We start from the raw sequence: 27363 nt of genomic DNA, 5'->3' as shown, positions 1-27363 counted from the left end.
GGAAAAATTATTTGAAATCCTCAGACAAATGAAGAATAAAGAATTAGGGCCAAAGTAAGGATTGTAATGAAGGAGAGAAGTGAAGTACAAAGAAGGGTTCATCCCAGATTAAAAAAAGCCATCAGCAAGCTGAAAATTTGTGCATGAAGTAGTACAGAAATACATAGCCAGGAGGGGAAAAAGAAGTTTTCCCATCGAGTAATAGGAAAAGCCAAGAACATTTTGTGTGAAATTATCTGTTATTCAAAACAATGAAGGAATAAGATTGAACAAAAAACAACTAAGACTCTCCTCATACGACCTTATATGACCAATGACAGCAAAATGGTGGATGAAAAACTTACTTTAGACAGCTTAAAAAGATCCACTCCTCCAATCATTCCAACTTTTCAGTAAAAACAGCTAAAAAACTGCTGACAACTGATAAATACTCCTATAAAAGGCACCTTCTTTTGAAATTGCTTTATTCTACCTCTTTTCCCTTTGAGATTCCTGATGGTTTAAACCTTCCAGACCCTCACTATATTAAAAACTGTGCAATTAACAATAGCTGTTTAATTAGTATGAGATTTCAACACTAACTGTTTAAAATTTCCTGTAATGAGACAAATATATCATCAAGCTGGAGAAAAATACATACTGATACAAAACAAGAGATGACACAATGTGTTAATTGGAGAGGAAAATGTGCTCTCTCTATGAAAGTCATCAGCATGACAATTTTGCTAATACTTCAGGGCTGCCCTAAAAAAGAAAGATGCTGATTTTAAGTAGAGAATAAATATTACTTTTCAATTCTTTTCCTCAAGTAAGGATAGAGATTTTATATACCTGAGTCTCTAATGTTCATTGGCATTACTTCAGTTTATATGGCAACTATCACTGCAGGTACAACACTTGATCTTAGCCTTCAATAAGCCGAGAAGCGATTTTCCTGGGGGGGGAAAAAGCTAACTTCGAAAAGTTTAGTTGATACAGTAAACATCAGGAGTAGCAGCAATGATCATCCCTCAGCTGTAGAATGAATGACACTCATTGTCTCATAAAAGTTTCTGAATAACTTGAACATTTTTGTTCAAAGGATGACATGCCTAATTCTTATGCATAAACTGTGCTAAGGAGTAGATGATGAATATTCATAAACTAATTTAGTCACAAAACCCTGCAATTTCAAAAACACAAATCTTCCATAGACAGACTTCTTACACAATATTTTAATCACAAACAAGTTAGTTTAGTTTTCCGAATTTACCTTGCAAAGTTGTATATAGTTAACTCATGACTTACACACTTAACATTAGGGTCTTAATCAGCTTTCATTATCTGTTGCAGATATGCAATAACAGTGTCCAATGTATATGTTTTCAGTGAAGTGTCATTCGTTTCATTTCTGTACTCCTTGCTCGTGTAGTATTATAGACACATCAACTAAAAAAATGCATCAAGAGGGCTTTAATCTTAATGCCCATCTTGGGGCTTTCCTAATTGTGAGAGTTGAATTCTCATTCTGATTCTTTCAACGTTTTTGCCCTTTATCACATTTAAAAATAAACTTTTGCTAGTGTTTTACTTAGAAACAACAAAATTTAAATACATCCACACTACTGAAATATAGCATAAATGCAAGTAAAGAGGACAACATGGCAACAGAAAATATTAATAATTCGCATGGTCCATCTTCAGAAATTTCCATCTTGGAAATAAAATGTAAAGCAACTTTCAATTTCATTGCCACTATAGCAAGTCTAACATATTCAACATATTTCATAATTAAGTTTTTCTACTTATTAAAAGTTTTGGCATTTCAATCCTAGGCAAGAATGAAAAACCTCAGCTAATAGTGAGCTTGTAAACTCCATAAATATTAATAAGGAACATTTACCTATTCAATTTCAGAGAGAAGAAGGTATAAAAATGGTCTGATTTGAAACTACTATTATGTAGTATTATGTTGGGAAAGCTGCACAAACGTGTGCGGTAGCAATGCCTGCAAAACTTAGAGAACCAAACAAATGAAATCCAGAATTATTGTTGAATGAGTTCTGTACTTTTGAAAAAGTTGAAGGTTTACAGTCTACATGAAGTATACTTTTTTTTTAAATAGAAATTAAGGTTTGTGCTTTAAAGTACTACAAAAGGGACAAGCAATTAAAGATGTAAAGTCAAGAATCACAAAGATTTAGCAGAGGTGGAAAAATGTGGCCTGACAGATATTTATCTTTCCCACATAAATGATTCAGATTCTGCAGAATACAAGAATTAATTTAAAAAGTTTCTTGCCCGTATATCTTTGGGGGAAAAAACCTTACAAATATGAATCAAACACAACCAAATAACTCAAATGTAAACTGCCCCCATTCATCTCAACGGTGTGCTCTCTGTTAACACAAATGATGCTGCCAACCACATGATTTTTTAAATATTTTAGGTGTGTGACTGATATGGCTTGTTTGCACACTTCTGTGCATACAAACTGAATATGCAAATAGTCAAAGGGCTGAAATAAATTTAAATCTGAAATCTAGCATAATTTTACATTATATTTTTACTACTGAATCCTACTTTATTTCATTGTATTCAGGTTCTTATACCAGACTCCTTACTGTGGTAACTGAATGCAATAGTAGCTTAAACTTCTATAACTAGTATACTATTTAAGGGCGATATCTACCACTGATCACTGGGAAAACTTATGTTAATTGAGCGTAACAGGGAGCCTATTTTATAGACGTGGCCCCTGGACCATAATTCAGAATTAATTTGATACCATTTGATACAATATCAAACAAAACTCTGCTATGGTTCCTCCATTTATTTCCACTCCCCCCACCCCAAGAATCACAATTAAGAATCTTCATGCAAGCCAATTAATAATCAACTATTCAGGCATAAGGCAAAAAATAATATGGTCACAAAAGCTTAGAACATATGCTCAATTACATTTGTCTGAAAATGAACTGCTATGAAACTGCTCAAACCAAAGAAGCCATTTTCTAGATAATTTGAACAAAACAGAAAAAAGTGAAAATGGCCAATTCTATACTTCATCTCAAAATCAAGAATAGATTCCCATCATGAAAGATTACAAAGAAAAAAGGTAAATTTCACCCTTGGGGGAGAATGCCTTTTTGGAATATTATATAAATGTCTACATCCAAATACTCCACAAGTTAAGAATGCTGAAGACAGATACAAATTGCTTTGAATGAATAGGGCATTTTACAAGCAGGTGTTTTTTGTTTGTTTGTTTTTTGCGCGTTAGGCAAAGTATGGCAGGAACATTAGAAAGTAATCAGTTTTTGAAAAAGTAAAGGAGATTTTATAGCATCGGGTGGGGTATATAATAACTTGGGTTTGGACCTGGACAATTTCTGTTTCATAACTTTTAGTCCAAAGTTGTTTGCTTAAAAATTTTGCAGTCACGTTTAGGCTAACTTCTAAAAAGTATCAGAACTATTATATAATTATTTTTGGAGCTTGAGAAAGTCATCAGAAAGAGTGTGCTGGCAATAAAAAGAGTGCTCAATTGTTTCAGTAGGGGATCAGAATGAAAAAATTCACTGCCATTTCTTAAGTGCAGTAACAAGGTAAACATCTGACATACAGGATTAGTAACACCTTATTTCACCTGCTGATACTATTATTTAATACTATTTCACCTGCTGCAAATACACTGAGCACTTAAACAGCTCATGTCACACGCAAAACTGAAGGTATGGAATAAGCACCAGAGACTAACGGCGAAGCACAACTGTTTGGCCAGAGACAGACACAAATGATTAAAAAATAGGAGTCCTTTCGCACACTCATAAGAGTGAATGGAAATTATTGAGCTGCTATGAAATTTAGGGTTTAAATATTGAAAGCTATATTAAAAGCCAGAGTACAGCTCTGAGACCTCCTAACATTTTTTAACCGTTCTCAGTGATGTGTGTCGGAAGCCTACTTAATCCTCCTACCCCAACCCCACAGAGGGAAAAAAAAAGGAAAGGTCAGAGTAATTAGTGGACAAACTCTCCTGTCCCATGAGTTGCTTTCTATCTAAAGATCTCAACTCTGACGGTTACCAACCTTCAGGTATGTAAGGAAGATCGGTAACAGAGAATTATAAACTTAATATTAATAGTGGGTAATATTAAAACTCCTGCATTACACGTTTGTGCATGAATTTGTGGTTCCAAAATCACCTGTGACTATGACAGGGATTGACCTGACATGTATGTAACAGTGCATTTTGATGCAAAAGCCTCACAGGAAATAGGCAGGTGAATATCTAAAAAAATTGAGACATCTCTTTAACTAGACATCTCTAACATTGTGGACTAGATGAAGGAGTTACAAAATAAATACCACCCTTGTTCTTTTTTTTTTTCCTGGAGTTTAAGATCCATCTTAATTAGAAGGATATATATATGGATTAAAATATCTTTTATTCAAGTTTTAAAACAACTATCAGGGATAGATGTGTGTTATGGCAGGATATAAATTATCCTTGGGTTTGTGATGTTATACAGGACTTCTGGTACCAATGCACTCTGGGATCTTAATTTTAAAATATAGCTCAGATGGTTTCCTGATAGTAAATAGCACAACAAAGAAATGGGAACATTCATGATATGTAGTCAAATACACATCTAATATGCAATTTGATCACAGTTTTGCAAATGCTATTTAAAAACTTCTACTCAAGGGAAGAGTGACATTATGTTCAAAAGAATATAATTTCAGTGAGGGGCAACTGCAAACTCCTCTTCACACTAGTGTGCAATTAATTAGGAGAGAAAAAGACACTAAGATTTATTCCAAAAAGGTGCAATTCTAAAATATTAAACCTGTAAAATATTAGCAACTTTGTGTGTGCCTGAGCATATCTACAAGCACAGCAGATGGTTGAACTGGTGGAGACGGACGTTTAGTGTATGATTTTTAAAAAGGAAAATGCTATTATGTTATTTTTGGAACTTAATCAATTAAGTTTAAATAGCTTTGGAGATCCATTGTATTATAAATGCAAATTTAATGTATTATTGGGGAATTCTATTTAACTTCTTTAGGGGGGGATATATGTCCAGTGTAAACTCCAGAAAGTGTTACGAGCATCAAAGGAGTATTTTAGACAATGCGCCAGACAAGAAGGAACTTTGGGTACAACTAAGTTAAGTGTGTTTCCTAGGAAATTCCTAGGGAAAGGGGTATGAATATCCCTGCTCTGGACCCAAACTTTGAAGGCTACACCCCAGGTAGAGAACCGTTGCCTGGCTGATTATCTGTTCACAGTCTCTGACAATCAAACATCCAGGCTGTAAAATGAGAGGCTATTCTATGCATATGTTTTTGCTCTGAGCAAAAGCTGGCATGAACTTGTAACCACAGCAACTCCCATGTGCGGTGTTTAAGGGCTGATACCTACCAGAACTCCTGTTGGAGTTGCGCTGAAGGGAAGCAGTTCTGGTAAGCTCATTAGCATGCATGTAGATTCTTTTATTATTTTTAATATGTTTTCTCTATAATGCTTTCACCCTAAGAATAAATGTATTTGCTTAGAAAGGTCTGTGCAGTAACTTATAACTGACGGCAATTACGCTGTTTATGGCCTCTGAGCAGAAAGCAAAGCATAGACTGTTGAGGCTGTCTGGCTTGCTGGGGAACTCACAGTGTAGTGAGGAAACAGTGCAGCCTGGAAAAGTCCCAGTCAGGAGGGAAAAAAATGCAGGTCTCAATCTAAAAGAATTGGCCAAAGAGCTGGGATCCTTGAGTGGGTGGCCCTTGCAGGAACATAGAGGGGGAGTACAGGTGCAGTTGCCCTCATTACTGACTGGTATTATTTAAAAAGGCTCAATGCTGGGAAAAAGAGCAACAGGCTCCCTTACCTGTCTCTCCTTAATGATTCAAAAAGGTGTTTCCAATATTGTGATATGCCAGATAATTTGTTCAGAAAGTAAGTGGAGAAAAATGAGGGTTTTATATGTCTCTTACTATCTCTCAGAATATTAATTATCTATTAATTATCCACACTATTTTTAAAAAAAAATAATTTTACGTTCTGTGATAGTCTCCTCTCTTCCATTCACTGGAAAAATTTCATTTAACTTTATTCTTCTATACCTTATTAGTTTGAGCAACCCTAGCTCACAATGATTTTTTTTCCCTTGTGGTTTACGATTCTCTGTCAGCAGAACACGACTTCATGAGTGGTCAAGGCAGTTTTTCAAGTAAAAGTCTTTGAATATCAAGACCACGCCCTTGGTTATGTTTCTATATCCCCTGAGGAACAATTAGTGCTGGAGGATAAATAAGCTATACTTATCCACGTACTGCTTGCAGTTGGAGTTTATGGTATCGCGGATTATCCTTCAATGGTTTCACACAGATCAGAGGTTCTCAAACTTTAGCATGGACTACACCTTAAGAGAGAGTCCTATTACCAATCACATCACACATCTCATTTACAATTTCTCATCATCTATGTGGAAAATATAGCCATTGCATGTAAAAGTAATACTTGGAAGAAGTAATGTGCTTTTATCAGACTTTCTGTTAAATTTGGAAACCAGCATCATGTGACCCCTCAAGTCTCTCACATAACCAATAAGTAGTCTATGGGCATCCAGCAGTCCAGGGACCAGTTTAAGAACTGCTGATAAAAAGATACTGAACAAGACATCAGGGTGGGGATGACAGATTTGTGGGGACTTCACACATGAAAGCCTCAGAGGCTGATGAATAGTTCTTTACCACAAGTTTCCAAGTCTGGTCTAAAATGATGGACTAGAGCCATCTCAAAGCATTTCTACTCTGATGATATAACTGTTTTCTTTCAGGTAATCTCTGGGTCTACACATAGTCACACACTGCAACTTCTTCGGGCTGTATGTGGACAGGGGCAGGGCAAAAACAATTATGCCCCTTGTTATTCTGTGATTCCCACTCTACCAGGGATAGGTGAGAACTCTCCTTCTCCAAACAAGGTTGTAGTACCACTGTGGTCTACCCCTGGAAGTTTACAGACTTATCTTAAAATCTAACACATACTCAAAGAAAAATACCACATGATCAAGCAAACTGGAACTAGAGACACATTTCAACCACTGACTGCTAATAGTACTATGGAATCAAGTTCCCATCCCCTTCCATTATACCACAGATAGCCTACATCAAGCCTGCAGCAGAAAGGAAAAAAATCTGTACACTACCACTGATGCTCATGAATGAATCAAGTTAGAATATGACCAAAGGAATTATTATGGAGAAACAAGAAATTGTACTTATTCTCTGCTATAATGCCAGAAAAGTCATGCTTCAGACAAGGCAAGGGAAACATTTTAAAATTTTATTCTCCCTTGATTTTCAAATCCTTTGTTTTTCAGCCTCACACACAGGAAAATTAACAAAATGTTGAAGTCTCTGTATGCTAGGCAACACAAATAAATATACAAGATTGTTCCAAGATTAAAAATGTACAAGTATAAGTGCTGTTATATACAATTTCCTATTTACAAAAGATGGCTATCCCTTTCAACAAAGCTGTTAGTCTGAAATGAAAGTAATATTCGCTATTAGGGGAAAAATAAATTTACTGATAAATTGCTGCTAGACCAGTTTCTTCCCCCACACTCCCTTAATATGAAATACTTCAATACTCCTTGACGACAAATTAACCATGTATTCCGAGTAACAGATCTATTCTTGATTAAGAGTTTTAACAATGAAACAAAAATCTAATCCATAATAAAGCACACAGGGAAAGTCAATTGTCATTTAGTGAGCAAGTCCCATTAAAAACACCTATGTCAGACAATGACTGACTGTTCTCAACAGAAACTAAGCATACCATAGTTTGCACTTACCAGACGCAGGCTTATTTTGTCACAACTGAAGAAAAATATCTATTTTGAAAATGAACAGATCTGATACATGTTTGCCACGTTAATGAGTTCCTCCACCCGTCCAATTGAAGTATGAACCAGAAATTATAAAGCCTTCTGCTTGGTTTCAATCAAATGGAAGACAAAAAAAAAAACAAATCCAACTCTGTCAGGATGAAAAATCATTCTAAAATTCAATTTTTTTGTAATCATGTAACCTTGATAGTGTTTCAAACTAAAATGCTACATCTTACCTGTATCAAGCACAGCATGATTGCCTATTAACTTGTTAAGAGGTAGGTTAATGCTTTGCTACTAAGAATTGGTTAGAAATACATAAATATCAACATGTTCAATATTATTTCTATGCATGAATCTTCAAGACTGCAGACCACAATCAAACAGATTACAATAACTTTTTGGGCAAGTGTGTACCTGGAAACTAGACACGTATACAACAGACACTTCATTGTTCCAAACTATGAAAGAGGCATAAAGTGACTATTTTCATTTTAACCACATGATGTAAATTCTAGCAAGAGAAAACAGTTATCCAAGTGAAGTTATTTAAAGTGCCATGAGCAATGAAATGGGAAAAAATAATGGATGACAGACTAACAAAGACGACACAATTACCAATTTTCCTGAAAGTTATACTTTGGTTTGTTATAAGAAGCAGGGATGAAGACCATGCTAGTATCTCAGGGAACGTCTAACATTGCAATAAAAAACCTGCAATACTGAGTACTTGGAGCCCACGTCATTTGACTTGGGTTCACAGAGTTCAGGCTGCAGGGCTAAAAATAGCAGTATAGAAAGATGTTCATGCTCCGTGTGGGGTTTCAGAGCCTGGCTTAAGCCCAAGCCCAAATGCCTACACTGCAATTTTTGGCCCCACAGCCCAAGCCCCACAAGCTCCGGTCAGCTGACCTGGGCCGGTGGTGGCCATGCTGTGGGTCTTTTATTGCAGGCTAGACATACTCTCAAAAGCCAGTAACATGGTCACCAGAGTCCCAGCAATGGAAGTCTACTGTCTAATTATGGTTTTTGCATGGATGCTTGAATGGAAGATAAACTATTTTCATTCAACCACTGGGATTGTACTCCACACTGTTTTACAGCTGAAAAGGTTGCTTTTTGTTTTGAAATTTACTCCCTTTGTCCAAATTGGTTATTCATTTGCACATCCTTTTAAAATTGCAACAGCAACTATGAGGTCACAAGCTTCATCCAAATTCATCATCAATAAAATCTTGGCCTTAGAAGAGTGATCAAAAATGTAGGCAGTCTTATGTGTGGGAGCTGTTTTACCAGTTATATTTTTCTCTTCAGCTTTTATAAGTGGACTGTTAGTTTTCTGGTCATGGCACACTCTATCCAAAAATGTTTTAAACCCACCTGATGAACATCTGGGGACCTTCCAAGAGTAAGAGTTTTTGAAGCAGATGAAGTAGCAAAACCTATCTCTGCCCATATCACTCTCTTAATAAAAAAAAAGACTCTGGCAGCATCACCACCACGCATGAAGATGAAGCGGAAGGGGGATGCAGAGAAGAAAATGTTTGATGCAGACCAGTTTTCCTTTTCTTGCTGTTTGACTACAATAGTTTATCTTTGACAGTAGCTGAACACATGCCAAGAATTCAGTAAATGTTTATCCATTTATCCACATGTATCACATACACAAAAGAACAGAACGTGCACTTAGCTTTAATAGTTTTCCCATGTTCGTGTCTAGTAAAAAAAATATGAACAGATGATTTTGGTTTTCCCTGACTGCATAATTTATGTCCCTGTTCTTCTAGAATACTCTCCACATTATGAAGTTTCTCTTATTTCAGTAAACCAGTAGCAATTCAGTTCTATTTCAAACTGCTGCTCTTCCAGAAGAATCCAGTCAATCAAAAGTTTCAGGTATGCTACCCTCTCGCTCCCATGACCCTTACAGAACCCCAGATCACATGGAAGAAGAGAGGGCAGGCAGTCCTTCCTTCCTGTAGCAAACACAACGGACTCAGCAGCAGCAAGAAGGAAGTGTCTTTTCAGAAATCTGATGTCACACCCCCTCATTACCATTTAACTTTTCATATTATCAAATGAGATTTGGCTGGGGATACGTGTGGGGGGGGGGAGGAAGGGAGGTTATGAAGGGGATTTTTGTTAACAGGGAAAGGGACACTATTTACAGGGGTACTTAATATGGGCTGTCATTTTGTTGAGGGTGGAGGTGGTGTTGGGGGTTAATAGCTAAGATGACTTTTGTTTGTTATGGGAGAAGCTTAATGGCTATGTGTCTTTGCTCTTGGAGTTGGGGGAGAAGGTTCAGTGACTGTGTCTAGTCAGTTCAGACTGTAAGATCTTCAGCGGTGTCTTAACTTCTTTAATGTACTTTGTAACCCATCCTGTAAACTGATGAGCTGGTATACAAATAAAGATGTATATGTAACAGTGTTTGTTCCAGAAGATTCCAGCCAATCAAGATGCTCAACTTTCAATTAGTTCACCTTTCTCCCAAACAGTGAGTGTGGTAGTAAAGTGAGTGATCAAGATATTTAAATAGGCTTGCTAACAGGTGGCACTACGATGCAATCAAAAAAAGTAGGCTGTCACCTAACATTAGGGCATTCTTGCTGGAATATCTGACAATATTTTACCATGGTCAAACAGGTGGTTAAGTGACATTATCTGATCGGTCAACACATAGGAAGTATGCCCTCCATAGAGGAAGATTAGGGTTCGAAGAGACCTCGGGAGGTCATCTAGTACAACCCCTTGCCCAAAGCAGGACCAACCCAAGCTAAATAATAAATTTATGATTAAGTCAGGTCACAAATCTGTATAGCAGTAGGTAAGCTGTGGATGATGAGGCTCAGAGCCCTGTAAACGTACCCCTGGCTGGAATGGTTTGAATCATCTTTTCTTAGAGTACAAACTCCACAAAATTTTGCACCTTATTTATTAAAACTAACTCATGGATTCTTCCAATTTCATGTGTTTTGTGTCCATAATGTAGTGCATAATTCCCAATATGTCTGACTCCTGGTATGGTAGGCAGAAGACCTATTGACTTGATTTTCCTTTAGATTCCAGTTTACATTTGTGATCCTAAGGATTTTAATTTTTCTCCATAATTCATCATTTAAAAGTCAGACACCAATGAAGTAGTGGACTATGTCTGCCTCCCAACTTCTCATTAGTTACATAAATCAAGATGAAGTTACAAAGATGCTGAAACTAGCAGTGTAAGGAGTGCTACTGCACCCTCTCGCTTGAAGTGGTTTCCATTATATACATGGTTTACAGTTTGGTTCAATAACTCTCCGCACCCCCATTATAAAAATTGTTCCAGCAAGTTATGTAAATTCTCATTAGGAGATCAATTTGCACTTCTGATGTGGCTAGGATAGGCCTGGCAAGCCAGCCAGTGTTGCAAAATCTTACAATTTTTACAAGTTCCACAATGTTTGATGTTTTCTGAGCCCCTGCTCTCAGAGTCATGTGATGAGGTAAGAATCATAGGTTTCATAAAAAAGGAAATGTGTAGCACTCGTGATTGCGGAGAAAAACTTTAAAATGTGAACCATAAATGTTCAAAAGAAGGGGTGGAAATAAATAAAAATAACCCAATTTTTAAAAAAATCTTATGATTTTGCAAGAGCTGAATCATGATTTTTGAATATTTAACATGGCAATTCTGTATATACCAGCAAGAGGTTAAAACGTGCACCTCTGCTCATTTAAGTAGTGCTTGTGCTACGTTTTTCTTTTATAAAAATCTCCATAGAAAGTTCTAGATATTCACACAGTATACATTTTTCATGGTGACAGTGTTATCATGCTTAATATCACTAGTGATCAAAAGGCACCAAGAGGTTCCAGTTTTGCATTCTTTTATTTACCAGGTTTTCCCTCTCCCTATTTCATCATGTTATACAAACAGGTGCAGCACAAAAGTTGTTATATGGGGAACATGAATTTAATTTAACAATTTTCTATTTTTTAACTGCCTGGAAACGTTGGATACTGTTGCAGGTTAGCCTTCTCTCCCCTGCTGTGCCCAATCAAAACTTCATAAAGTCACAGTCTTTTAGAATGCAAAAGCAGCAGTCATGACAAGCAGGAAGCACTACTACTAGAACGGATACATCAGTGCAGCAGCTGAGCACCGCAAAAGCCACAATACCGTACAATGGGAATGAAACAGGAAGTGTGCACGAGAAGTGTGTTTGTGCACAGGAAGTGTGTTTTTAACACTCATTTAACAATAGCAAGAGTGAGGCCTGGTCCACACAAGAAACTTACATCATACAGCTATGTTTCTCTGGGGTGTAAAAAAATCCACACCCCTGAGAGATGTAGCTATATCAAACTAACCCCGGTGTAGCCATTGCTATGTCAATGGAAGAATTCTTCCGTTGACCTAGCAACCACCTCTCGAGGAGGTGGATTACCTACGCTGACAGCACAAACTCTCCTGTCAGCGTAGGTAGTGTCTATACCAGTGTTTCTCAAATAGTGTTCTGCGGAACCCTGGGGTTCCGGGGGCTGAGTTGAAGGGTTCTGTGAAAAAGTGGAACCGCGCGCCGAAATCAACACAAATCACGCACCGCCGAACAGCTGGCAGTGCGCCACAGAACAGCTGTGAGCGTGCCGCTGAACAACTGATGGCGCCGCCGAACAGCTGATCACGCCGCCGAAACCAGCCTACACCGCGCCGCCGAAAAGGGGAAGATTTCCTGGACTTGTCGGCGGAGGGTATCGCATGGCCGTGCAAGGGTGCCGCAGCGAAGTATAATTGAGAAACACTGGTCTATACTGAAGCGCTACAGTGGCACAGCTGCAGTGTTTTAAGTGCAGACATATCTTTAGACAGAAGACTCAGAGAAAATAGTGAAAATTTAAACAATAGAGAAAAAAGGGAGATGGGATAAAGAGGGAGAAAAATCAATGGATTATTCAGGGAGACAAGAGTAGCTCTTTATGTTATAGTCACATATAATACAAGAGCAAACAGAAAAGTGTGCAGGCTAGCAATTACTCTAATTTTATTCTTTTCTTCCATACTCAAGTTTTAAGTTTTTTTGTATGCCTCCTGTAGTAAGGTACTGACCACGCTGCTGTCTGGTATTTTACAAATTCATTTGCACTACACAAGCCGAAACTCAATCTACACAACTATGAACCATTCCCCTGAACTGCCTTGGTTGTTTTTAATGATTTACATTACATAAAGGTACTGGGATAATTCAGCAAGACACCTGGAGTAGTAATAAGCAGCATCTTTCCTGACCTTAAAAAACAAGGCCCTGTGTGTTTGTGTTTCTCTGGCAGGTTTGTTAAGATTTGCCCTGGTATCATTTACCATCAAGTACAGAGAGAGAGAGCACATAACTGTGGTAAGTGATCAAGAATTAAAGACACTCACAAGTTAATGTAAACATTAAAATTCTGTAGTTTAGCAGTAGTTAAACTTGAAGAGGCAAAATTCCAAAACTGTTTTTAGAAATATTTTTAAGCAACTATAGTGTATATGAAGTAATTAAGCAATAGTGAAAGTGTGAGAGGGAAATAAAGAAGGCAACACTGACACTTGTGGTCATTCCTAGATTGTCATTTTTCATTCCGTTAAGAAAATGCTTGTGATACTGGGTATGCTACTGTGTTCTGAGCACAAAATAAACCACAAATAAAGCATTGCAACACTGACTTACAACACAAACTGAATAATTTCTCTATTTAAAACGAAGAACAGAGTTACTGGTATATGAATAAATGCTTATATGCATACAGCTTTTAAGATACAGAATCTTCTCTAACTGAATTAAAACTAAAGATAATTAAATCTAATATATTTCTGAAAAACAGTCAATTCCGTGTGTGAGTAAATAATTACCAATAAGGGAAAAACAATGTGTGTGTGTCTAGGCAATGAATTATTCATAGCATTCAACTAAGGCCAAAACAAGGAACTCGAAAACTATGTCATTAGTGATAAACTGTTTGTTGTAATATGGTGAAAACTCTACAACATATACATCCTGGAATAGCATCACCATACATATGGCTAGCTCTGCAGAATATCTTCACCCTTTCCAGCCATAAATACTGGAGTATATACCTGGATTTAGATCTTGTCTACACTAGCGCTTTTGCTGGCAAAACTTTTGTCACTCAGAGGTGAGAGAAAAACACCCCCAAGCGACATAAGTTTTGCCGGCATAAGCTCTTGTGTGGACAGTGCTATGTTCGCACTCTCCTGCTGACATAGCTACCGTCACTAGTTTAGGTAGTTTTATTATGTTGGGGGGAGTCCAGTAATCCTCCAAAATGAGAGACAAGGCTACACAGCCTAAATAAAGATCATTTTAATTCAAGATAAAATAATAGCTTTTTGGCTACTTAGTCTTCTTCAGACTACATTACCAGAAAGTAAGGCCAGCACTGTCTTACCAAAATACCAAGGGAGTGCCATATAGTGCAATAGCGAAGGACCCAAATTACTCAGGCAAATAAAACTCAGTGCTCAAAAGGGACTCCTTTGAAATTCCCCACTTCCTTTCAAAGAGGTTTCACAAAGAAGAAAAGTAGCAGAGTTAGATACTTCCTTCCTTTTTAGTTAAAAACACAGCCACTCTCTCACCCTGGAAACATGAACATGATTGTAAATAGTAACAAAGATGTTTGCTCATTTCAAGATTTAAAATACTGAATATAGTTTGGTTACCTGAACTTTATTTAGTCTCTTGGCATGACAATGAACTTTATATACAGAAATAATTAATCAGGGATTTCATATATTGTAAATCAATCAGCCATGAGGAATATGTCACCCATAACTATGAAGTGGTCACTAACTAAAAACAGCATGGAAATTTGGCCCTCAGGAGTAGACATCTTATATTTTTGTATATATCTTTATAAAGCATTTACAGATAAACACCAGGATCATTGTGCATTAAAGCACTTAGGCACATGTTGGAATATATAGTCCTTCATAGCAGATTGTTTTTAGGTGTGGCAAGGCAGTAAATAAATGAAAGCAAATAGAAACAGTAAATGGAATTCCGTGAGCTACCTCACACTTGCTACTCCACTTCAGATAAGTCCACCTTTTCCATACATTGGGTTTAATGACATCCACAAATTAAAAAGAAAAAAAAAAAATCAGCAGCCTTTTGGGTTGATATTCAAAAGCACTGCCTATACCTATATAAGTCACTATCAGCAAACTGACTACATGAATAGTTTTTGATTTTCCAGCCAGTACTTCAGAAAACAGAAAGCTGGCTTTCAACTTAACTCACCCAACCACCTTAACTCAACATGTCATGTTTGGTGCAATCTACTACTATACATACACCAACTATGGACTTATTTACGCTTACAGAGGCGCTGCTGCGGTGCTCAGTGAAGATGCTATCTATGCTGATGGGAGAGCTTCTCCCATCGGCGTAGTTAATCCACCTCAACGAGAGGCAGTAGCTATGTTAATAGGAGAAGTCCTCCCATCGACCTGCTTTTACACCAGGGCATAGGTTGGTATAACTACATTACTCAGGGGGTGTGGATTTTTCACACCCCTAAGTGACATAGTTATAACAACATAAATTGGTAATGTAGACCAAGCCTTAATACATTTAAGTTTCAGAAGGAGAGGAGGATGAATTTTATGTGTTCCAATGTTTAAACACACAAATCAACAGAGAGGCAGGAGGCATACATACCTTTCTAAATACTGATTCGTCAATATTTATAGACACTTTGGGCAGTATAGTCACTGCCTGTAATTACTCACCCTTCTGGTTTTTCTTAAAATCACTATTTTAAACCAAAGCAGATCAAATCTTTACCAATATATATAGTACCCCCAAGAGGGTAGCAGAGTTTACACAAATTGTCATTAGGATTGGAAATACACAGACTGAGAAAAGGTTATCCTAATTAATTAGATAGATTTTTATACATAGATGTTTTGGTCAAAAAGGTATATATCTGATTAAATATTTTCAGTAAATTATCAGAACATTATCAGAACGGCTGGAATAGCAAACCACATTGACTACACATGGGGAAGCATGAATTGTCATTTAATTTCCATTACAACAGGTACTTGCACAGTGCACTACAGATGTCAGAGGTATCATATGATTGGATTACCCTATGAAAAAATTCTCAATTTTAGTCAAAGGCTAGTGTCCCATTAGAAGAACTGCAGAGGTGAAAAATTAGTGAACCATTTTCAAAGGACGAGATGGATAAATACCCCAATATTCATTCTTCGGTACAACTGTGTTCCCTATAATTGGGTCAACTCTATAGTTTTTGCTTATGTATTGCATACAACTTATAATTTACTGTGATATTTTTCCATAAAAGGATCAGATTGTTGAAAGAAGAGAAAGGAAAATTTAATACAACTTGTATTAAAAATATCAAGACAAATTACATACTTTAGATATTTCAAAAGAAGAATAAAAGAATTTATAAAAGTATCAGAGTCCCTTATGGTCTTTTGGTTTCCCTAATTCTGCAATGCTGAACTTTGTGACCTCTATCATTGAAGGAAACCACTAATGGCAGGGAGGTGGCTCAATGTCCCGGTGTTTGTACATTAGCTGCTGCGAGCTCCTTTGACTAAATTCAGATCATGAAGAAGCGTTTCCACATGAGCAGTCATGGGTGTAGGAAATAAAGGTCGGGGCATTCTATTTTTATTTTAATGTTATAATATGGCAGGACATATGTCCTATTATGCACAGAATAATCAAGCATGCTAACAGAGCAGTGAAGGGGTTAACTCAAGCTCAGATGTTTAAAAGCTTATAGTTCTGAACCACTGCAGAAATATATCTGGAATAAGAAAATGGAACATCTAACATTATAAAAGATTAAAACTGTAAATTATGGCACTAAAGATAAGAGAACACAATTTGAAAAATAAACTCAATCATTCATTTAATAATCATCCCATTTTCATATTATTCACCCATCACTACACTTGTACTGAATATGTATCATTTATCAAATAGAAGCAAAAACCTGTAAGCTTTCTGGCTGCCTTAGGATTTAGTCAAAATGAATGCAAACAATCACGTGGGATTCAGCCAAGCAATGACGTTAAATTCTGCTCTGTCAGAAGACAGCATCTGTCAAAGCCCACATTTAAACTGCTGCCTGCCTGTGCAGCAGCTGAAGAACTACGGAATGGATTTTACAGACCAAAACCCTTAGTTAAAATTGCTCAAAACCTTTTCAGTTACTGCCTAGCAACAAGGGAGGAATGAAGGAAGAGGTAAATCTCATTATTGAATGCAACTGAACCACTACATTCTAGCACTTGCTGCTTAACATTATCGCTAGAAATATGGATACTGAGAAGAGAATACAGCACTGCATTGTCCAACAAGGGAAACACCAGATGTAAAAGCTTCAATGCATCAATTGTCAGGAGCAGACAACCCTGCTTGGAACAGAACCAAGAACTACTGCCCTTTTGTTTGAAAGATGAACAAAAGACCACAAGACGTGGACACTTATAAGCAAGGAAGGTAACACAGCAACGAGCAGACAGATGGACAGATTAGATACCGTGAAAAGCAATCGCAGGAAGCAGACGTTTGGGGGATGTGCGCATGTTCGATAGCATCTTTTTTGCTGAAGTGATGGCGTGCCAAAACTATTTTCAGTGGGCATAATCCTATCACCATAAATGGCCTAACCAAGGAAGGTATGTCTAAACCGTGTGTGTGATATTCAATTATCTGTTACCTTTGCATTCTATAGGTATAGATCGTTGCCAACTATAGTTCTCAGAGATAACATTTCCATGAACAGTGGAAAAAAATTCCAGCAATCCCCCCTCCAACCCACACAACAGAGAACAAATGTCACTACTGTTATACTACTTAGTTATTAAATATGTTTCTCACAGTCAATTGAGGGTTGAGGGTGGGGAAGAGGGATTATGGGGATAATGTAGCTATCTGTGGCTATTGTGTTTGAGAAATTAAATTTTAAAACTAGTTTAAAAAAAAAAATCAGTTAACCATCCTCTCAAACTAGGTCAGATTTAATCCTTAGCTGAAGTAATTGTGAAGCCCTGATAAAATGACTATGATGTGACTTGGTGAGAGCCCTGAACCATCAAAACAGACCATGCAGTCAAATTACATTAGTTAAATAGCACTTTCAATCCTTTTCGCATTTACTATTGCTCCTGTAGTGTTCTTAAACACAAGCAAAATGTTATCAGATTAAATATCATCAGCATGCCTAATTTAGGACTAAAAAAAGCATGCAAAAGAACGGACATGATTTAAGCCACCAGCAATACAATTAACAACCACATTTTACAAATACCAGGCTCCACTGAGATCCCCAAAGGAAACCTTAATACACTGTATCACTCAAAATGGTGATCATGTAATTTATTATATCATGCCATCATTACAAGTTCTCTCTTTAAAATATGTAACACATTGATTGTTTAACTCTGACTATAAAAAAGTCACCATGATGGAAATGATTGAAAATCAGTTTATCTATTGTTTAAGATCAGTAATCTTATTTAAGATACTTTATTGATAGATGTTACTATCTGCAATAAAAATTAAAGATCTGAATCTGTAGGAATCTAATAGTGCTACAGAGTGAACATTCTTATCTGCAAAATCTACCAATAAAACATCATAAATCATTAAAGAGGGTGCTTACTTTGTCAGTCAATTCTAACATGCAATAAAACTAGTGCAACTGTGGATGAAGTCTGCATGTCTAATTTAACAGGAGGTGCAGCAAGATAATGTAACTTGAACAGTGTGAGTGGCAGCTTGACAACAGAACATATAACTGGGTTGATTTTTTCCAAAACTTTAATTTTGTAAAAATATACTGAAAAAATCTAACCTCAAGCAAATACTCCAATGAACGATAGTTAATTTTGTGAATTACATACTTTGAAATTATTGAACTTTAATAAGCAAAAAAGAAACATCAGTTTGAGTATAGTCAGTTTGGTGCAACTGATTAATGCAGTTAATATGTCAACACAGATATTAGGCCCTGCATAATGTGCTTAAACCCTGTTGTTATTTACCATCAGTACACCAACTCTCAGGCTGCCTTCTGAACTTTTCCCTCTAATTAAGGATTTGCCCACAGAGCTAATCAAAATATGAAAATCCAAGATGTATAAATGCAGAGCTGAAACTAATGCTTCAATTTGCAGAGCCATAATTATTAAGCACTACTGGAAATACAAGGAGCCAAAACACAAGTGGAGCAAAGACCAAAAATAAAACATTCAAGAGGCATTCTACAGTCTAACCTTGTCATTTCACAATGTATCAATCACTGCACATTCAACTGTTGAGAAACAAACAGAGCTTTTATAAATAATATGTTTAAAATGCACAGCTGCATACTATAGCACATTCAAAGGACAAGGTGACTATCCGACTCTCTAGGTAGGTTTATCCAACTTATCAGTAAGACAGGATGTGTTAATTCTAAGCTTATTTAAAAAATGCAATTTAATATTATTGACTGAAGAAGTGTTTAATAATACTTTACCTAATGAAATAATCAAGTGTCAGGAAACAAAGAAAACCGTTAATGCTTTTCATAATGCCATTTTAAATATATACTGCCAACTTCTCACACCATCAGTTAAACATTAGGCAAAATTTATGAGGTATTCATCTGTCTTATACTTTTTTTTCCCCCAAAAAGGACAATTACTGTTTATACTTCAAGAGATAAAGTTCTTAATTTCCTTCACGCATTTTAAAATATTTTGAACCACAATTACAAATGGCATAATGAAGACATCACGTTTTAATTTATTCTTCCAGTAAATATTTCCACAAGACTAGGGAACAAACATTTTTAAATACAAGAAAAATTATACAATTTTTGAATATACAATTCTTATGAAAATACATGAAAATCAAACATTTGAAGCAATTATCTCATTTATAAGAAGTTTTGAGTTGAGGGTAGGCTTAAAATATTAAGAAATTTAAACAGACTGCATAAGCATGCAGATCCTAAATAAGCTTCAGCTTTTAAAATCTTCAATTTCTATATTTTCTTGCAAAAACTAACTGAAAACAAGTTTTCAGAATCTCGCTGTATACATTTGCACACAAGATGATTCTCAGATACTTTCATGTTCCTCATGCACAGCAAAAAGTTACATCAGTTAAACATTAAAATATTACTTGATTCATAGTTATAGCTCCCTATGTAAATTCACTGAATTCATTTGCATTTAATATGAGGAAGTTGTGGTAGTGGAATAATTCAATCTGGCTACAAAGTAAACAGAACTGCAGTTGCTATCCTTTATTCAGTGTCTCAAGAAATTCTGTATTTTACCTTCCTGAAAGCTACAACAGAATAAATGCATATAAAATGGAATAACGATGTTTTACCAAATATATCCCCACCATCCGAAGCTGGCATTAAATATGCATTGCACTGAAAAATGTAAGCTGAACAGACACATGTGAAGGGAGTCTGTTAGATTTGCTTTTATGTAAATTTTTTAAAACAAACACACACACACACACACACACACACACACACACACACTTCATCTTACACAGACATCATTTGTAATAAGAGTTACAGAAGTATCAAGGGATAGTACACAATTTCAGGTTAGTTCTCAAATTAAATTTTTGTCACTTACTACTTTAGTGTCCATGTTACAGGTATGAAATGTATGCATTCTAAACTCAGTATGAAGTAAACCACATGAACTACTAAACAATTTCAGCTTCATACAGAACTATTTTAACTCAGTGGGTTTAGGCACTGCAGACAATAATAGAAAATCTTCAGACAGAAGCGTTTAATATATCACCATATAAACATTTTACTCTTTCAGAAACAGAATTTTGGAACCATATAGCATTTTCAGACACATTTATATTGATACAAATCATTGTTAAAATCCCCACTTACTTGCTCCTCCTAGTGGAGGTTAATAAGATAGACAAACTACAGCTTTCATTCAGTAACATAATACTTCCAGCACTGTATCTAAATTTTTTCAATGAGCTTTCCTCTGCATAAAGATATATTAATTTTTTCACTTTAAATTTAGCCTAACATATGGACACTTCAAAAAAATATCTACATAAAAGTTTTTAGAATAATTTTTTATTTTTTCTACATGTTTTGGGCACAGACTTGTAGGTTATATATACACATACACACATACACGTGTGAGAGAGTTTTATTTTTCAATCCATTGTATGATTTAATAAATCATCTCTGTGCCAACCCTTTCAAATTACATCTTTACAGTTTAAATCTTGTAATTATCCATGTAACATGTCACTACCTTTTTTAAAATGAAGAATTAATCCAAATATTGGCTTTGGAAGATAGCAAAGTAATTAAATAAATTACACATTTACATAAAAGAAGTGTTTTCCATGGGACTCCTGCAAGATTGGCTTCTTTTTTTCCTACTCAAAACCCTAGGGTCTAGAAATAAATTAGAGCAAATTGAAAATCACGAACAAATTTGTACTGTGCAATGAAAGGCTCATTTATGAGATGATGTGATCAGCTTTTAATATGCAGCATCATGAAGCTGCCATATTGACTCTGCTCTTGAATCTCAAAATAAATTTACAAGGAAATGGGAAGTGATGCTGTAAAGCTAGTTTATAAAATTTTCTATAGGTGCAGCTGATAACAGAATATTGCCTTAACTGTAATATTGTCCCAGAAGCATACAAGTTAGTTACTTTAAAAACAATGAAAGCATTAAAAGTAATCTGTGGTTTACTATAAAAATTGAGAAATTACTGTGTAATTTTACTTCCCATTTTACACACACAACTGAAATCTCCATGACTATAGCAAATTAAATATTTAATTTTAAAATTAACTACAGGAGATTCAGGTAAGGAAAATGTTCTTTCCAACTCCTCATTGTGGAATGAAAGGTTAAAGGGGAGTCAAAGATGAACGAAAGCATTTATGATTTGTTACTGTCTGAAAACTGTGCAGTGAGGTTACTGGACCCTGAAAATTAATTTTGACAGGTGCATCTTCTCACTTAGTTTCTGAACACAGTAGGGGCCAATGGAAACATGCCAAGCAGTGTACTGTGACTAACAGAACTCTGCTATAATCAACCTTGCACCGTCTGTCCCACTATCAATACATGACCATTTTACAAAAAGGGCCTCTGACTGTGAACCATACTACCCATTGCATGTTAAATCAATTTTAATTAATGCCAATAAACCTTCCATCTGGTATCAAGGCCTTCTCACTTGGCCTTTCTCAAGAACTGTAGAACAGTTTTACATTCTCTATACATAGAGCTGATGCAAGTCAACTTCAGATTTTCTTGTCCAGAGATGAACAAGCTAGCTTTTATTGCACAGTGGAAAGAGAAGACAAATCATTAGTATCTAGGATACACTACCCATATAAAGCAAGGCTTTTTGTAGTTTAAAAAAGCGGTACACTTTCCCAAACACTAAGAAGTCAAAAGCATATTTTAACCTAAGAAAATTAAGTTTGCCTTTTAGTGTGGAATTCAACTTTCTGTTTAGATAATTACACTGGGACTAATACTTTATAATTAAAATTCAAATTTTATTTGCTTCTTATTTTTCATTGTAACTTTATATTATAAAAATCAGATCCTAAGGTGAATTTTAAAAGGTTGTTTTTTTTTCCACCTTCGCAGCAGGAGTAACCCTTTTGCAGAGAATTATCAATGTGAATATAACAGAAGATGAATACCAAAGAATAGCAGTGGATTCAAAAGGAAAAGAAAAATAATTTTGTTCAACCACTAGCTCACATCCCATTATTGGATACGTACAACATGCTTCAGTGGAGAAGACGACTCTGCTGTTTTGCAAAAATGACGTGGAATACCAAAAGATCTCTCTTTCGGACCCATCTTATTGGTCTGCTTTCTCTGGTGTTTCTTTTTGCTATGTTTCTGTTCTTTAATCATCATGACTGGCTGCCAGGCAGGGCTGGATTCAAAGAAAATCCTGTGGCTTACACTATTCGAGGATTTAGGTCTACAAAAAGCGAGACAAACCACAGCTCTCTGAGGAACATTTGGAAGGATACAGTCCCTCAGACTCTTAGGCCTCAGACAGTCACTAATTCCAACAACACTGACCTGTCACCACAAGGAGTAACTGGTTTAGAGAATACACTCAGTGCCAATGGAAGTATTTATAATGAGAAAGGTACTGGACATCCAACTTCATATCATTTTAAGTATATAATAAATGAGCCTGAAAAATGCCAGGAGAAGAGTCCTTTTCTAATACTGCTCATAGCTGCAGAACCAGGCCAAGTGGAAGCTAGACAAGCTATTAGGCAAACGTGGGGTAATGAAAGCCTGGCTCCGGGTAGCCAAATTGTTCGCATATTTTTGTTGGGTTTAAGCATTAAACTAAATGGATACCTCCAACGTGCCATACTGGAAGAAAGCCGACAATACCATGACGTTATTCAACAAGAATATCTAGACACTTATTATAACTTAACCATTAAAACGCTTATGGGGATGAACTGGGTTGCCACCTACTGTCCAAATGTTCCCTATGTTATGAAAACAGACAGTGATATGTTTGTCAATACTGAGTATTTAATACATAAGCTTCTGAAGCCAGAACTGCCTCCAAGGCACAAGTATTTTACAGGTTACCTAATGAGAGGGTATGCACCTAATAGGAACAGGGATAGCAAGTGGTATATGCCACCTGATTTGTATCCAAGTGAGCGTTACCCTGTATTCTGCTCAGGAACTGGTTATGTTTTTTCTGGAGATTTGGCAGAAAAGATCTTTAAAGTCTCCTTAAGCATCAGACGCTTGCACTTAGAGGATGTATATGTGGGGATCTGTCTTGCCAAGTTGCGAATTGACCCTATGCCCCCACCTAATGAGTTTGTCTTCAATCACTGGCGAGTTTCTTATTCCAGCTGTAAATATAGCCACCTAATTACCTCCCATCAGTTCCAGCCTAGTGAACTGATCAAATACTGGAACCACTTACAACAAAATAAGCACAATGCCTGTGCCAATGCAGCAAAAGAAAAAGCTGGCAGGTATCGCCATCGTAAACTGCACTAAAAAGGACAATACTCCCTCTATAAAAGTATCCCCTGTGCAATTTGTAAATATTGCTGAAAGCATGTACAGTGAAAACGGATGAGCTTAATGGGACAGTCTTTAGTTAAGCCCTCATCACATAATGGAGTTTGAAAATTATTTTTTTAATTTTAGAAGAATATAATTCTTGAAGACAGTGATATTACGAAACTATAACCAAAAGGTTTTCCAAACAAATTTGAGGAAAAAGAGATGCTGTACAAGGATTCTTCTGTGTTAATGTGCAATAATAAGCATGCACACTTTGGTGGTACAATTGATATTTTATGTGCCAATAAAATATAATTGAGCATATTTTTCACACTAAATTATTATTATTATTTAACAAATGCACTTACTGTCCTAGTTCAAAAAATACTTTCCTCTGCAGCCATTAAGGATTTCCTTTTGTTATCCAGAACTGTTGTAAATAAAACTATCCAAGGCAAGTTAAGGACATTTTATACATTTACAAAGTTTTCTTCCCTAACTTCAAAACCATATTAAAAAGTGATTACATGGCTGTTTCACAGGCAATAAGAGTTTAGTAATGTAACATTTACAATTTGAGAAGAAACTACCAATGCATTTTAAAGGACTGAGAACATACTTTACTACAGTAAGACAAACAAAACCCTCAGTTTAGAAGGCTGCTATTTTGCTGTGTGACAGCTTGTAATGTGAACTGAGCTTTAGATTAAAATGTAAATTGAGACGTTACTGAAGGTTACTTCAAACTCTAAATTGTATTCTGAGGATGACACCATAATTATGATGCCAAAGAACATCCTAGTCCTAATATACTGCTCACCATGCAAGTCCATTATATCTGCTACTGCATTCACTTTCCCTGAGGTAGTTAAAGGTGTATGAAAAATGCAAAATTCAACACCTTTGATCTGGTCTCAAAAATGGTCCTATCTCTGGAGGAAAGGATTCTCAAAAAAACTACCAGTTAAGTGAAAATAGTCATTTGAGGAAAGTAAACAAAACATTCTTATTGTCTATAAAGATGGGATGGAAGTGATAGTTTAGCAAAATTGACACTTCTGTATAGTAAAATTGTCTAAAACAAAAAACACGAGTGCAATGTTATGTGACAGTCATGTCCCACTGAAAGTGAAAGGTGAAGATATAGATTTATAGGTTTTCACTCTACCAATGAACATATATATAGGAAGCTTGTTTCCCAACACGTTGCTGCCTATTAATGCTAGATATTTAGGTCATTATTTGTTGTCAGAGTGCCAGGTTTACAATGATATATCTTTGATTTGGTAGAAAACTATCCTGCAACCTTCACTAGCACCTTTTCTGGACAAAAAGCAAAAACATGAATGCTTGATACATTAGGGTAATAGTTATATTATTTGATTCACTTTTGTTATTTATTTTATTAAAAACAGACTATATCTATGGTCACTCAAACATTCCTTGACAGGAAGGTTACTCAGAAGGTAGTGGTTAGCCAGCTTCAGCATTATCTAAGACTTCTCTGGTCTCTTCTAATCTTTATTGCACTGGGTTTTCAAACTATGTATGGCACAGAAACTGCATTGATTTTTGGTTGATCTTCAGGTAATAATGGAAAGAGAGATCATGAGTCCAGACAGATACGGTTTACTCTTAGCAACCTTTGATATGATTGACTCCAAGGCAAGTACTAGTAGGTATGAACAAGCTGTATTACAGTGGTTGTGCTTATTCCTCCAAGGGAACACTGAGCTCTTGGATAAAATGAGCAATCTGATTGCCATTTTAGGAGGTCCTACTATGTTCTATCTCGCCACCCTTCTGTATTCAATCTTAACTACTCAGATGGCACTACAACTATAATATATGAGCATCTTCAAAGGATTAAATAGAACCATCTCTCTTCTTTCCAGGCCTATGGAGAAAATTGCTTGACTAGTTTATGGTATTTGCATGAGAGAATGGATATGCTACTTGAATTATTAAGTGAAAGCTGCAATGAAGAAATAAATCTCATTTATTTCTGAAAATGATGATGTCCATGGCCATTCACTCTTAATGTACATGAAGGTGGCTTAGGGAAACAGACTTTGGGGCTGCCGCTTTACTAGTGTGCTGATACCCATTTTTAGTTATCCTTCAAATTCAGATCTAACAGTTTGCTTTCCAGTTGATGCTTGTCAGAGATGGCATTCTGAATGAAAGCTAGATGGCTTAAGTTTAATGCAGACAAGATGGAAATAATGATGCTGGAGAGATGGTTGGGGGCCAACTGGTCCCTCCATAAAGATGTATGCTGCTCCTTGATTCTGGGGTATATGTTATCATGGGTCCAAAATGCATCCAGCTCCAGTCCTTGATCTTCAGTTAAGAGCGAAGGCTCAAGATGCCCCGCCCCCCCCATCAACAGCTGACCCAAAGAATACTTAGAGAATGCTTCCTCTCTAAGGAGGATCTCAGCACTTAGCCATGCCTTTGGCACTGCCCAGCTGGACCACTGAAGTGTACTATTTACTTGAGGTATTCAGAAGTTTCAGCTAGTCCAGAATGTTGTTTAATCAGTGTGAACAAGACATACACAGCACACAACACTTCTTTCTACTAGAATTCTGCTTGCTGAAAGATTAATCAAAGGAGGTAATAGCTAAACCCTATCTGGCCTGGCACTTGAACTCTAGCAAGCAAGGTATCCTTTAATGGACTCATCTTTGGAACTTGTTCCTCCTTCAAGTCTGCCAGAGTTTGGCAGCATTCTATGACAGGTTGCATCTATCAGTTTAGTCCGGCACTGTAACTGGCAGAGGATTTGTTAGCAATCAGGTGCATTGTGTGTGTGAAAGAAAAGCTGCTTAGTTTTATAAGCTATAAATCATAGTTTTTAAAAATCTGTATTAGTGCCTACATGTAACTTGAAGGCACTTTATAAATACATAAAATAAATATTTGGACTATTAACAAGGCAGCCCGTCTACTGAAGTCTTTTTGCCCCTGACTATTGTTCTCTTTTGGCTTGTTCAGAACTTTCAGAAGTGAAGTGGGCCTTGAACACTGAAAGAGTATCACAGGATGAAATAGTAAAATCTTCCTCCCTTTAAAAAAATAAAATACAAGGATGGAAATGGAAAGCAATTTTTGTTAGACACCACTTCGTTTCTGCTCACCCGAGTAAAAAATATGAAAGCATTAATGTTTAAAATAGTGCAAAAGCAATTATTTTCATTACAAAATCTTTACTCTTCTTTTTTATTATGTTTTGTTTGTAATTTTTCACTTACAATTTTCTCTTCATAAGAAAAAAAAGAAGTTTGGTGTTTTACATTGTCACCTTTCCAAATTAAGATGGACAGAAATTACATTTTCCGTAAAAGTAGTTTGAGC

At 36.2% G+C, this 27363-nt stretch overlaps 2 protein-coding genes across 3 annotated transcripts in view; one reads left to right on the top strand and one right to left on the bottom strand.

Annotated features, from left to right (window-relative positions):
- CDC73 (cell division cycle 73) overlaps window positions 1–27363 on the bottom strand; it is a 142257-nt gene that overhangs the window by 39221 nt on the left and 75673 nt on the right. The gene's annotated exons all lie outside the window — the stretch shown is intronic.
- B3GALT2 (beta-1,3-galactosyltransferase 2) lies at window positions 17095–26945 on the top strand. Of its 2 annotated transcripts, none has more exons than XM_067535163.1 (2): window positions 17095–17592; window positions 22588–26945. In XM_067535163.1, exon 2 carries the CDS (start codon window positions 22726–22728, stop codon window positions 23992–23994), a length of 1269 nt encoding a protein of 422 aa, XP_067391264.1. In that variant the 5' UTR covers window positions 17095–17592; window positions 22588–22725; the 3' UTR covers window positions 23995–26945. The 2 variants fall into 2 exon arrangements, with proteins under 2 accessions (XP_067391264.1, XP_067391263.1); XM_067535162.1 differs by having other exon boundaries at window positions 22585–26945.

The sequence above is a fragment of the Emydura macquarii genome, unplaced genomic scaffold (assembly GCF_026122565.2).
Source record: "Emydura macquarii macquarii isolate MOO-44397 ecotype Brisbane River unplaced genomic scaffold, CSIRO-AGI_Emac_v2 contig_3477, whole genome shotgun sequence".
Taxonomy (NCBI): Eukaryota; Metazoa; Chordata; order Testudines; family Chelidae; genus Emydura; species Emydura macquarii.
This window is presented reverse-complemented; position numbering and strand designations above follow the sequence as displayed.